Source organism: Pangasianodon hypophthalmus, chromosome 29 (genome assembly GCF_027358585.1).
Source record: "Pangasianodon hypophthalmus isolate fPanHyp1 chromosome 29, fPanHyp1.pri, whole genome shotgun sequence".
In the NCBI taxonomy this organism is placed as follows: domain Eukaryota; kingdom Metazoa; phylum Chordata; class Actinopteri; order Siluriformes; family Pangasiidae; genus Pangasianodon; species Pangasianodon hypophthalmus.
The window spans coordinates 14,987,622-15,002,270 of record NC_069738.1 but is presented as its reverse complement, the minus strand read 5'-3'; the positions used below and the strand labels follow the sequence as shown (position 1 = coordinate 15,002,270).

General features: G+C 41.8%; 1 protein-coding gene across 1 annotated transcript in view; it reads left to right on the top strand.

Moving 5' to 3' along the window:
• arid1ab (AT rich interactive domain 1Ab (SWI-like)) overlaps positions 1 to 9,492 on the top strand; it is a 68,611-nt gene extending 59,119 nt beyond the window's left edge. The window contains exons 12-20 of the mRNA XM_034301478.2: positions 272 to 476; positions 1,839 to 1,971; positions 3,309 to 3,484; positions 3,767 to 3,911; positions 5,041 to 5,154; positions 5,249 to 5,342; positions 5,508 to 6,333; positions 6,443 to 6,573; positions 6,688 to 9,492. Of these exons, the coding sequence (XP_034157369.2) occupies positions 272 to 476; positions 1,839 to 1,971; positions 3,309 to 3,484; positions 3,767 to 3,911; positions 5,041 to 5,154; positions 5,249 to 5,342; positions 5,508 to 6,333; positions 6,443 to 6,573; positions 6,688 to 8,571 (3,708 nt within the window). The 3' untranslated portion in view covers positions 8,572 to 9,492. The remainder of the gene's footprint in view (positions 1 to 271; positions 477 to 1,838; positions 1,972 to 3,308; positions 3,485 to 3,766; positions 3,912 to 5,040; positions 5,155 to 5,248; positions 5,343 to 5,507; positions 6,334 to 6,442; positions 6,574 to 6,687) is intronic.
• The last annotated feature ends 5,157 nt before the right edge of the window (positions 9,493 to 14,649 follow it).

Sequence of the window (14,649 nt, the reverse complement as noted above, 5' to 3'; positions counted from 1 at the left end):
GAATTATCACTATAAAGCTTGCAGTTGTTAACTTCTTTAATTCCAATATTTTTAGCTCACCTGTTGTGTTCTGGTCAAATTTGGCAATTTAGCTGAGCCCTGATGAATTTCACCATTTCAATATTCTGTGATTTTTATACTATAAAAACACTACGCTTACACTACAAAAAAAATATTTCATGTCTAATCCACATGCATTTCTCCAATCATGCTTGCTTTGACCCTGTGGCTTGCACGTAGTTGTAAACATCTTTCTTCTTCTGTTTTCCAGGTGAATAAGAATAAAAAGTGGAGGGAGTTAGCGACAAACCTGAATGTTGGGACCTCCAGTAGTGCAGCTAGCTCACTAAAGAAGCAGTACATCCAGTGTCTGTACGCCTTTGAGTGCAAGATTGAGCGTGGTGAGGACCCACCTCCAGATATTTTCAACAATGACTTAAAAAAGAACCAGGCGAAGGTACAGCCACCCTCTCCAGGTCAGTGCACATCCTCACCTTGGAACCTTAGATTCAGATCCTCATTTATGCAGTTATCCAGTCATTTTATAAACGCTCCAAGGGGCAAAAAAAAAAAAAGATATGGTGCAATAGTTTGGAATTAGGAGCAAAAAAACTTTCATACATTTTGGAGTTATGACCAACTGCGAGAGCTTCAATGAGATTATGTTCTAAAATGTGAAAAGCAGCAAAACATAGTTTGTGCCCACAGCAACAACTCTTCTTGCATGGGGCTGGCCTAGCTACACTGATTAACACAATAACACTGTGTTAACTGCTTAAAGCTCTTAGCAACAAAAAGTCTGATGTAAAATGGAATTTATACTTTTTAGTCTGCTACCTAGGTTAGCTAACCACAATAAAACAAAACAATACAAACTAAAAAAAAAACTGCTGTCCAGTAACTAAGTAGGCTTCACCGAGTGTGTGGCGTCACCATTTTCCATCCTCATGTCTTTCTCTCTCTCTCTCTCTCTCTCTCTCTCTCTCTCTCTCTTTTTTACTCTTTTTTTTTTAAATTGGGAATTTCAGCCAGGCCTGAGTCTGAGTTATAGACTTTTATGACTGGATAACTTTTTTTTTGTTTGTTTTTTGACACCTGACCATCACACCTATATGTGCTTGTTGAACATCCCATTCCAGATTTATTCCCCTGTGTTTGCTGTTATAATAAGCTCCACTCTTCTGGGAAGCTTTCCACTAGTTGTTGGAGCGTGGCTGTGGGGATTTGTGTTCATTCAGCCATGTCTTCATGGAGCTCGCTTTGTGCACAGGGGCATTGTCATGCTGGAACAGGTTTCAGCCTCTTAGTTCCAGTGAAGGGAAACTGTAATGCTACAGCAGACAAAACAGGTTCTATACAATTGTGTGTTTCTGACTTTGTTGAAACAGTTTGGAGAATAACCACATATCAATGTGATGATCAGGTGTCAACAAACTTGGCCATATAATTTACATCAACACACTGGACCCAAAAACACACACAAAAGAAAATCAGATTAGATATTAGATCAGAAAATTCTGATTTTTCTTTATTCAAATCCACAAAGAATGAAAATATGAGGGATGAACACTATTCTTCCTCAACTGTTGTGTTGGGGAGAGCTGTCGAGCATGTTACTCTTAAAAATCTCCTGTAAGTTTTTAACTGGTTTGCAGATCTGTAGACTGTGAATGCCATAGCATATGATTTACATCATTTTCGTACTCCTCTAACTGTTGAGCCCTTGTGCCCTGTGGAGACCACACTATTCAGGATAGCAATTTTTCTTAATAGAATAAAAGTAGATATATAGGACACCTGCCTGTGCTTATAACTGTTTTTTCTGTATCTTTCTCCAGCGGGTTCAGGATCTTTACAGGGCCCTCAGACTCCACAGTCAACGAGCAGCTCTATGGCTGAAGGAAACGATCTGAAACCCCCTACCCCCGCGTCAACACCCCACAGCCAGATGCCCCCTATGCCTGGTGTGCGGTAGGTTCAGAAGTTGAATAGACTCATCATATTAGGCTGATCAGTGACAGTGTATTAATGATATTTATTGTCATATACACAATATTGCCAAAAGTATTGGGACACCCCTCCAAATCATTGAATTCAGGTGTTCCAATCACTTCCATGGCCACAGGTGTATAAAATCAAGCACCTAGGCATGCAGACTGCTTCTACAAACATTTGTGAAAGAATGGGTCGCTCTCAGGAGCTCAGTGAATTCAGGCGTGGTACCGTGATAGGTTGCCTCCTGTGCAATAAGTCCATTCGTGAAATTTCCTCACTATTAAATATTCCATGGTCAACTGTTAGTGGTATTATAATAAAGTGGAAGCAACAGCAACTCAGCCACGAAGTGGTAGGCTGCGTAAAATCACAGAGCGAGGTCAGCGCATGCTGAGGCGCACAGAGCGCAGAAGTCGCCAACTTTCTGCAGAGTCAATAGCTACAGACCTCCAAACTTCGTGTGGCCTTCAGATTAGCTCAAGAACAGTGCATAGAGAGCTTCATGGAATGGGTTTCCATGGCCGAGCAGCTGCATCCAAGCCTTACATCACCAAGTGCAATGCAAAGCGTCGGATACAGTGGTGTAAAGCACGCGGCCACTGGACGTGTTCTCTGGAGTGACGAATCACGCTTCTCTGTCTGGCAATCCGATGGACGAGTCTGGGTTTGGCGGTTGCCAGGAGAACGGTACTTGCCTGACTGCACTGTGCCGAGTGTAAAGTTTGGTGGAGGGGGGATTATGGTGTGGTGTTTTTTTTCAGGAGTTGGGCTTGGCCCCTTAGTTCCAGTGAAAGGAACTCTTAATGCTTCAGCATACCAAGACATTTTGGACAATTTCATGCTCCCAACTTTGTGGGATGGCCTCTTCCTGTTCCAACATGACTGCGCACCAGAGCACAAAGCAAGGTCCATAAAGACATGGATGAGCGAGTCTGGTGTGGAGGAACTTGCCTGGCCTGCACAGAGTCCTGACCTCAACCCCACAGAACACCTTTGGGATGAATTAGAGCGGAGACTGCGAGCCAGGGCTTCTCGTCAACATCAGTGCCTGACCTCACAAATGTGCTTCTAGAAGAATGGTCAAAAATTCCCATAAACACACTCCTAAACCTTGTGGAAAGCTTCCCAGAAGAGTTGAAGTTGTTATAGCTGCAAAGGGTGGGCCAACTCCATGTTAAACCCTACGGATTAAGAATGGGATGTCATTAAAGTTAATGTGCATGTAAAGGCAGACGTCCCAAAACTTTTGGCAATATAGTTTATATATAGTTTATATAAGGCGCAACAGCTGTATCTGTCTAATCTTCGAACAGGAGCAATGTGAGTGTTCAAGACCCGTTCGCTGATGGTGGAGAGCCTGCCTTTGCTAGACGGAGCTCTCTGACACCTAACTCCACCTTCCAGCCCGGAATGGGGGGCCAACCTGATATAATGGGTCGTTTAGGTCCATATGAACCTAATAAGGACCCTTTTGGTGGTATGAGGAAAGGTGAGAATTCTGGGTGTTAATTCTGGTGGTATAACTTGCAACTATATATCACATAGTGGCGGTGCAGTGGTGACTGGACGGAAATGTTTGTCACATGTTCCCCACAAGCTGCATTCTCTACTAGGCTCAGGTTCTTTAATTTTTGGAACTAAAGCACTTCCGTCATTGATTTGCTTCTCAATATTCATCAGTTTCAGAATCATTGTAAAAATTCGAACTATTTTGATTTTAGCATTAAAGGCCAGGAAATGTTACTTCACTATGCATCTGCTTTATGTTTAGCTGGTGAGCAGTTCATGAATCCAGGACAAGGCCCCAGCAGTGGAATGAGTGAGCAATATAACAGAGGCCCTCCTGGACCTATTGGTAACATGCAGTTAGGTCACAGACAGCAGTATGGACCATATGGACCAGGATATGACCGAAGGTAAGAGCTACTGGCTGAGTTGCTGTGCGACACTTTTGCCATGTGCTCACTAAGTCTCACATTAATCCAGACTATATAAGACATAATCTTTTAATATACTAATCTGATTATGGTTGTTAGTTTACTTTTGGACTATTTATGATCTGATTTATTTTTTACCTAAAAGTACAAAAGGAAAGACCATCATACTTCATGAACTACTCCTTTTATTCATCAAAAAACAAGCAAACAAGTGTTTCTTGAAACTATTGAACACTTTGCTGGATGTTTAACATTAAACTCAAATTTGAATCACACAAGCATTTATTTTATATTGTGTTTTCTGCAACTTGCTGGAATTACACATCTTTCTGGTAACTGTTAACAGAACCAATAATAGAATATTGCTTTCTCATAGTGTCTGTTATTATACAGTTTATAGACACACTTATGAATCAACTAAATTACAGTTCAGTACTCCATGGACCACTATTTAAAATGTATCCCATGTATTTTACACATGTGCTTAATTGATCATGTAGATGTCTGTCTGTGATTTCTGTCATTTACAGCCCTCATATGTCATTGTCTTAACAAAAAGCTAACGTTTGTATATAATGGTTTGTGATTCATACTGTAGTTTTGGTTAAGCACAAGAACAAGCATCAGCAATGGGGGGAAAATAAACTAGACTATAAAATTAGAGGTTGTTATGTCTTTTTAGAGTCACATACAAACATGGAAAATGCCTGGTACATCATTGTGACTTGTTATGCAATATGATATAATAAAAAAAACAAACAACAAAGTATTAAAAGAAAAACTTGTACATATGCCCTTCAATATGTCCTTACAGACAAGAGCCAGACATGTGTCCAGATGGCAGTATGGGTCCTGGAGCCCCACAGCTAAACACCATGCCCTCTGGACCCATGCCTGGTTCTTGTCTGTAAGGACATATTGAAAGACATGTACACAAGTTTCTTTTAATACTTTGCATGTACTTTGATAACTTTTCGGAGCCATGTACAAACATGAAAAAATGCCTGGTACATCAGTGTGATTTGTAATGCAATATAATACAAGCCAAAAAAGCAACAAAGTTTTGAAAGAAAATCATATACATTTACCCTTCAATATGTCTTTACAGACAAGAGCCAGGCATGAGTCCAGATGGCAGTATAGGTCCTGGAGCCCCACAGCCAAACACCATGCCCTCTGGTGCTGACACGGGGATGTATTCACCTAATCCACAGCAGCAGAGGTTAACATTACTTCTTGTCATGTTGATTGCATCTTTAATGTTTATTATCTTGTTATTAAATGGGAATTATTTAGCCATATTTCCTTTTCTGCAGGCATGATTCCTATGTTAATCAGTACCCTGCCCAAAGTGCACCCCCTAGTGGACAATACCCAAATCAGCAGCCTGGAATCTACCCACAGCAGCCGGTTTGTATATTACTGAACATGTTTTGCCTTTTTGCCCTGATGTTTTATTTAAGATATTGATTATTTGGTAACTCCTGGTTATACAATCTTCTAAATAATCTTCTTTGTCTGTGTGTCTTTACATTTTTAATGTTTAACAAGAAATTTCCAAACTCTATCTTGCAGAATTACACACAGAAGAGGCCTGGAGATGGTGGTTATGGTCCCCCAGCAAAGCGTCATGATGGAGAAATGTATTCATTCAGTGGCCAGCAGCAACAGGGCCCTCAACCCTCAGGTGGCCCCCAACCCCAACAGGACATGTTCAACCAGTATAATGCCTACTCTGGCACAGATCGACGTCCACCTGGTCCACAGAGCCAATTCCCTTTCAGTTTTGGACGGGACAGGGGGCCTAATGCCGGAGGCTCTAACTCTCAGTCCTCCATGCCCCCGCAAATGATGGGCAGCCCCTTGCCATCTGTTCCTGATGGGCCCCAAGGTCCCATGTGGCAAGGCAGAAATGACATGAACTATCCCAACTATCCCAGTCGTCAGGGACCTCCCGGAGTTCCCACTCAAGGTCCAGGGTACCATGCAATGAACCGTTCTGAAGACATGTTACCTTCAGACCAGCGAATGAATCATGAAGGTCCATGGCCTGGTCATGTCAACCAGAGGCAGCCTCCTTATGGACCTGGTGGTTCTGGCCCACCCATGTCTAGAGCGCTGCAATCCAATTTTCAGTCCTCTCAAAATCACATTCCACAGGTATCAAGTCCAGCACCCATGCCAAGAACCATGGAGAACAGTACATCACCCAGCAAGTCCCCTTATATGCACACTGGGATAAAGATTCAGAAAGCTGGACCTCTAGTCCCAGCCTCGCACATAGCCCCAACACCAGTACAGCCTCCCGTGATAAGGAGAGACGTAGCCTTTCCATCAGGGTCTGTGGAGGCGACCCAGCCCATCCTCAAACCACGTCGCCGACTCATGATGAAAGATATTGGTAAGAAGCTGTATATACATTTCAACATTTTGCCATGAGGTACATGTGTATATCAATTTCTTCATCTTTGTTTTTGTGCCTATTTGTATATAAATGTATATGTATGTAGGAACACCGGAAGCCTGGAGAGTCATGATGTCCCTCAAATCAGGATTGCTGGCAGAGAGCACTTGGGCTTTGGACACCATCAGTATTCTTCTGTATGATGATAACAGCATTTCTACCTTCAGTCTGTGTCAGGTGAGATGTGCATGCAATTTCTGCAGCATCAAACATGGATTGAAGTGCATCAAGATGAAAAGCAGGAAAAGGTGTTTGAATTTTATCTGATGATCATGCTTTAATTTCTTTCAGCTTCCTGGCTTCCTTGAACTGATAGTGGAGTACTTCCGTAGATGCCTCATTGAAATTTTTGGCATCTTGAAAGAATATGAGGTCGGAGATCCTGGGCAGCGAACACTGATTGACCCAGATGCTCCTGACACTGATATGTCTGATGAAGAAAGCCCAGAAGTAGGGCAGATGGATGAAGAAGAGGACAAAGAGGAGAAGAATAGCCAACACATATCACAGATCCAAGTCAAGCATGAAAAGGATGAGCTTATGCATGACCAGAAATCCAGTGAAAAGTCTGAAGAAGAAAAGGAAGGAGAAATTTCTTCATCTAAAGAGCATGACTTATCCACTCCCATCCAGGACAGTAGTACAGTACAGGAAAAGCTCAAACAGGCTAGCAAATTTGACAAGCTTCCTATTAAGGTATTGTGGAAGAAAGACCCATTTGTCATTGGCCGTACTGGCAAATTGGGCCGGCGACAGACTTTTGACAGTGGGCTGATTCATTGGAGTGTTGGTGGAGGTGACACTACGGAGCACATCCAAACCCACTTTGAGAGCAAGATGGAGCTGCTAAAACCTCATAAACAGGTGCCTGTTAATACAAAGGCACCCATAACGAACCTGATTACTGAGAACAGAAATAAGAATGAGAGAAGCATACCACACCAGCAAAATGAGCAAACAGAGTCTCAGCCTTCCTCACGCCAACCATTGGAGGGGGAGAACACCACAGCTATTGCCAGTGCATCTGCTCCCATTATCGCCACTGTTGACGATGTGCTGTCTGGCTTGTCGGCATCAGTGGCTGAAGAATCTGTGCGGAATGGCGTGGAGGATGAGGAAAAGAAGAACAAATTTCTGTTTGGGATTGACACATCACAGCAGATCAGCAGCATTAAGATCCTTGAGGACGAGCCACACAGTAAGGATGAGTCCCCATTGTGCACATTGTCAGACTGGCAGGATGCACTAGCCCGCCGCTGCATATGCGTCTCTAACATCGTCCGCAGTCTCTCCTTCATCCCTGGCAATGACAGTGAAATGTCCAAACACCCAGGCCTGCTGCTTATCCTGGGCCGTGTGGTACTCCTGCACCACCGGCATCCTGAGCGCAAGGAGGCTCCTGTCACCTATGAGAAAGAGGAAGAGGAGGATGAAGGAGTCAGCTGTGAGCAAGATGAATGGTGGTGGGACTGTCTGGAGGTTCTGCGAGAAAACTGTCTGGTCACGTTGGCGAACATCTCAGGCCAGTTGGACCTGTCCATGTACCCCGAGAGTATCTGCCTGCCACTGCTGGATGGTCTTCTCCACTGGGCTGTCTGCCCCTCAGCAGAAGCCATTGATCCCTTCCCTACGCTTGGGCTTAATGGAGCAGTTTCCCCTCAGAGAATGGTTCTTGAGACTCTTAGCAAGCTCAGCATCCAGGACAATAATGTTGACCTCATTCTGGCCACCCCACCCTTCAGTCGCCTGGAGAAATTCTACAGTTCACTGGTACGCTTAATTGGTGACCGCAAGGTACCTGTGTGCCGGGAGATGGCAGTGGTGCTGTTGGCCAACCTGGCCCAGGGTGACAGCCTGGCAGCTCGGGCCATTGCCGTGCAGAAAGGCAGTATAGGGAACCTCCTGGGATTTCTGGAGGACAGTCTAGCAGCCACACAGTTCCAACAGAGCCAGGCTTCACTGCTGAATATGCAGGGGCAACACTTTGAACCCACTAGTGTGGACATGATGCGACGGGCTGCCCGTGCCCTGCATGCCCTTGCCAAAGTAGAGGAGAACCACTCCGAGTTCATGTTGTACGAGTCACGGCTACTGGACGTCTCTGTATCCCCCCTCCTGAACTCAGGAGTGTCCCACGTGATCTGTGATGTACTCTTTCTGATTGGCCAGTCATGACAGCTGTGGGGTTGAGCTTTGTCCCCCTTCTCCCTTTTAACCCCCTCGAATCTGTGTGAATGGAGAAATGTAACAGTGAAAACTGACTGTCCTTTTTTAATTTATGCAAAAATCACCTCAAATTCCACTGATTGCTCTTTCTACCTTGCTTCTTTCTAAAGGAAGGATTTCACAAAGTGGATTTAACACGTAAATAAAATGAAGAGAAACTAATGTTGATACATGACTTATGACCTTGGGAGAGTGTGCTGCCATTTTGGAAGGATGTTTTTTAAATTAAATGAAAAGTAGATTTAAAAAAAAAGAAAACTAACCAAAGTTGCTGTCACATTTACAGTGAGTTTGGGGAATAAAGGTGCCCAGTGGTTTACTGGGCTGGCAGACACCGTTGTCTAGTTCTTGTTTGGAGGCTATACAGTTTCAGACTCTTGTTTGTGCTATAAATTGTAACTTGGATGATATATACACTGAGCCCAGGGACCAGGTCATTGGCTGTGAACAGACATCTGTAAATGGAAGGCCTGTACAGTAGATTGTATGACTTTTTGTACTGTACACCTTAAAGTGACAAGCTGTAAACATACTGTAATAATAATACTGTTTCACACTGAGATAATGCTGACTTGGCAGCAAAAACTGTAGTTTTTAAAATGATTTTCGTTCTTATTTACAGAGAGGGGAAAAAGACATTCTTCCCCCAAAGTATCGTGTACAACACCCCGACCTCTTTGTCCCTTGATTGTATGACTTGACCCTCAAAGAAATCACCTCTTAGGACTGGTCTTGAGCTTCAGATGCAGTCCAGGCTGCAATGTAAATAATGATGTACAATACACTTTGCTCTTTCTCTCTCTCACCTTATTGCCCTCTTCACCATTTTTAATCTTTGATTAATTAAAGGTTACACTCAAGATCTCTTCATTGCGCATTGCCATGTGTTTATTTAATCCCCTTCCTTCACATACATCTGGGACACAGGATTTTCTCTCTTTCTAGTCAACCCTACACATTAGTTCACATGTGGAGAAATGTCAAAACTAATATGTCTATGGCTCTAAGTGAGCTCTACATTCAACCAAATCTAGGCAATTCCTAAAGAAACCTTCCCTTACCCCAAAGTGCTATGGATTCTGCATATTTGTATTTCAGACAATGTAGCTAAAAATCATGATGTTTTTTGGCTTAATGAATATAATTTATTCAGTATGAAATCTTTATACTATATGTTCCACGTGTTAAGAATAAATGTATCTTCGTAAGACTTTGTGATGGATTTATTTATGGTATCCCCGAAGCTGATGGCATTCGACAGGAATTTCTCATGGAGACCCGGGTAAATCTCGCTTACCTATTCATTTCAGGCATTATTAGGGAAATGATTACTGAATTGCACCTCATCACCCTTTAATGCAACCACTGATTAGTGTGTATAAAGTGGCTTATGCGACAGTGTTAAGGATTCACTACATCTAAACGGAGAACATCACCATGGCACAAAGAGCCTCAACACTAAAAGCACTTATGTATCACTGCAGAACAGAAAATCTATTTTTATATGACTTGTCCAGATTTGATTACTGTAATGGTTAGACCTCTGAGGAATGCCAACACATGAGCCAATAAATAGAAAGAGGTGATTGATGAGAGAAGGAGTTGCAGCATTTGGGGTTGATGATTGGATTAGCTGATTGGAAGGTGGTTGCCTGACAGTCACAGCCCAACACAGCTGATGGATCTAAGCATAGATGTGAAATGGAAATGCCTCACTGAGATGTGCCATACACATCAATATACAACTGACGGGGACAACTTTCCTAGTTTTGAGCCCACTGACTCATTTTAGAGTGCCACTAAGAGTTTCTTCCAAAAAATAAATTGCTGACACCATGGAACGCTCTGAAGTGGTTGGTTTGTTTCTTCATTGTATGGACTTATGGGAAAGTTAAGGCTCGGAGAGTTTACAGTTCAGACCATTTTCCTGTTTAGTACTGCTTACCATGTCTTAAGTTCTTAGCTAATGTTGGTACTATGTTGTATTTATGACTTTAGGCAAGTTTTCTGTCTATGTAGGGGTGGGCAGTATGACAATTTGATATAAATATTGTGGTGTTCAATTCAATTTTATTTGTATATTGCTTTTAACAATGGACACTGTCACAAAGCAGCTTTACAAAAATCTGGATATAACCTTTTAATTTAAATTTGTCCCCAATGAGCAAGTCAGAGGTGACGGTGGTGAGGAAAAACTCCCTGAGACGACATGAGGAAGAAACCTTGAGAAGAACCAGACTCAAAGGGAACGCATCCTCATCTTGGTGACACCCGATAGTGCCATTATAAATCATTTCACTTATATAACTATAATATCTTTGTATGAGGATGGGTTCCCTTTTGAGTCTGGTTCCTCTCATGGTTTCTTCATGTCATCTCAAGGAGTTTTTCCTTGCCACTGTCACCTCTGACTTGCTCATTAGGGATAAATTTAAATGAAATGTTCTATCCAGATTTCACTTCAAGCAGTGCTAAGTGTGTTAAAAGGAACTTGAGTATCATTAGAGTGGTAAGTTTAAGTCTCTTGTATCAAACTAAAGTTATGAACTGTTCAGTGATGGAGACTTGAGTGTAAACTGTTTTTAGTAATTGCTGTCTTAAGGTTATCCACGAAAGAACATCCACAGCCACAGGCTCTGTGTGGCTCTAAGCAGAAGTGGGTCCATCAGGATGGATCAGGCAGGTCTGTATGGCAGAAGGAGTCAAGATCACTGGTATCTCAGGAGTAACATGTACCTCAACAGAGAGAGGGGGAGTGGAAGCGAAATAACAGATTATTAGGTGTGCTCTTGTACAGTAGTGGTTTAAGAAGGTGTACTTTGTGTGCAGAGTGCAAGCAGGGACTCGAGCAAGACTAGCTGTGACAGCATAACTAAAAGGGAGAGCCAGAAGCTAACAGACATGAGCGAGTCCTGGGACATAAAGCAGCAGCCACTCCACCGTCAACAAACCTGAGTGAACGTGTGAGAGTGGAGGGACGACAGCATCCAAACATCCCAGTTCACCACAACACTCTATGAATGTGAACCCTCTATATCTGCTCCTTTACCTAAGGTAAAATTTAATAACAAAAGGTTTGACTTAACAAATAGGTTTTCAGCCTAGACATAAACACAGACTGCGTCAAGTATCTACTTGAGCTTCAAATGACAGACTGGAGTCGATAATCACACCAAGGTCTTTTCCTGCTGCACATGATGAAACAGAAAGGCCATCCAGAGTTACTGTGTAATCAGAAAGCTTACTTCTAGCTACATGTGGAAGTTACACTTATATCTAATGTCCTTTACACATTCCTCAGCTTTAAGTTGCTGTCTCTCATCTGGCTTTGCTGAAACATAACTGTGTGTCATCAGCATAACAGTGGAAGCTAATACCATGTTTATGAATAATTTTACCCAGAGGTAGCATATATATAGACAGCCTAACTGCTGTGCTGCAACCTTTTTTGAGGATTTTGGAAATAAAGGGGAGGTTTGATAGTGGCCTATAGTTAGACAGCTGACAGGGGTCAAGGTCAGGTTTTTTTAATCAGCGGTTTGATAACTGCAAGTTTAAAGAATTTAGGGACATAGCCAGTGCTGTGAGAAGAATTTATTATTTTTAGAAGAGGTTTGATGGCTTCTGGTATGCGTAGATGTGTAGGTAAGGGATCTAGTGTACAAGCTGATTTTGATGAGCAAATTAGTGAAATTAGTTTGGTTTCTTGAAGTAAAATGTTCTAATCACTGATCTGGTGGTTATATTTCATCTACATGGTCAGTTATCAAATTGTCTGGCTTTAATAGTCTGAAATTTTTGCCTGATATTTTCAATTTTGTCACTGAAAAAATTCATAAAGTCATCGCTACTACATCCTGATGGCGTGTATGCTTCTGTGGTGGTCTTATTTCCAGTTAATTGTGCTAAAGTATTAAATAAGAATCTAGGATTATTTTTGTTATTTTCAATTAGGGTGAAGATTAATAAATAAATTCACATATTTACAATATATTTTTTGAATCTATTTATTTCTGTAAAGCTGCTTTGTGACAATGTCCATTGTTAAAAGCGCTATACAAATAAAACTGAATTGAATTGAAGAGATACATTGATCTAGCAGCACTAAGAGCTTTCCTATAGCTCAGAAGGCTCTCCTTCCATGCTGTTTGAAATACTACCGATTTAGACGCCATTAACGTTCTAATTTTCGAGTGGTCTGGTTCAAGGAGCTTGTATGATCATTATACCAGGGTGCTAATATTTTCTCTCTTATTGTTTTTCATTTAAGTGGAGCTGCATTATCTATAGCAGAACGCTGACTCGAATATTCAGTCTTTGTGATCAAGTTCTTTGGGATCAGACGGTGATCCAGTCAAAGTTGACAACTCTGGGAGATTACTGATAAAACTCTGTGCACTAGCTAATATGAACATGTATGTTTGACGTGGTAGAGTGGCAAGGTGCATATATTGTGACTAAGACAATTTAAATGAGATGAGGTAATGATCTGAGATAGCTTCAGACTGTGGATGTTAATCCGAATGTTAGTATTAGATGACGAGTGTGACCACCATTATGAGTGAGCGGGCCCTATTACTTTTTCATTAACCCCTACTGAAAATAGATGGACACAAACCCATCCTCAGTGGGTCTTGTAGATTATCAAAATGAATATTAAAATCTCCAACAATTAATGTTTTATCTACAGAAACAACCAGGTTTGAGATGAAATCCATAACTTCATGAAGAAATTCAGAAAATGGCCCTAGGGGTCTGTAAATAATGATTAGTGGAAATGACTTGTGTAGACTCTTTTATGGCTATGTGTATGTTTGTATAAAGAACTTCAACATCTTGATGCAATTTTCTAAATATTAACATTCATGTTGGGTTCTCAGCGCTTTTGATTCTTTTATTACAGTAGTAAGTATTGGACATCAGAGCATTTTGAAGCAAGGTGATCCAATCTTTTTACAATTTTCAGCTGTCTGGTTTGCATGAGTCTGTGTCCATGATAGCCTCAGATGAGTTGCTTTTCTGCTCACCACGTTTGTAAAGAGTGGCTATGTGTGTTAACGTAGCCTTCCTGCCAGCTTGAATCAGTCCAGCCGTTCTCCTTTTTCACTCAACAAGGTGTTTCCACCTGCAGAACTGCCGCTCCCTGGATGGTCGTTGTTTTTTGTGCAATTCTGGGTAACTCTTAGAGACTGTAGTGTGTGTGAAAAGCCCAGCAGGTTTTGTATTTAATGTATTCATGCACAATATTCCATATACTTCAGTGCTCTATACATTACACCTTTAGTGGTAAAATAATAAATTACACTTTATACTTTTGTTCTTCATTCCTTTCCCCATCAGAACATTTTGAGATCAAACATGCTGTGACTTACCCTGAAATCTCTGTACAGATCCCCTAAATGACATGAAAATGGCATTAGCATTAGAAACACTAAAGCCAGGGAGTGGTGGGTTGTTACTGAATTATTCCATTTTCTGTAAAACTACTGGTGAACATCCAAACAGCCATAAATGCAGCTGTGAAAACGGTCAGTCTGCCTAAAGATGTTTTAATTGCTAGCTTGCTAACTGTGTGCTTTATGCGGTGAATGATCAAGTTGTTGGTTACATGCCATAGCAAGGCAGATACAATATTCAATATGTAATCAATATAAATACCAGAATGTATTTGTGTTTGAATGTTTGTACAAAAATGAGAAATTTAGACAACAGAACAAACCACACTGAACTAATCAGTGAATATTTCAGCACCGCCGTAAGAGCGGACAGTGATCAGTCAGGGGCCAAGGCTGGTGTTCAGGAGTTAGAGTGGAATGTACATGTGCACCCCTGACCATCACACTCATATATGTTTCTTCCCCAAACTGTTACCACAAAGTTTAAAGCACACAATTGTATAGAACATCTCTGTGTGCTGTAGCATTACAGTTTCCCTTCACTGGAACTAAGAGGCTGAAACCTGTTCCAGCATGACAATGCCCCTGTGCACAAAGCGAGCTCCATGAAGACATGGTGTGTGAAGGTTGG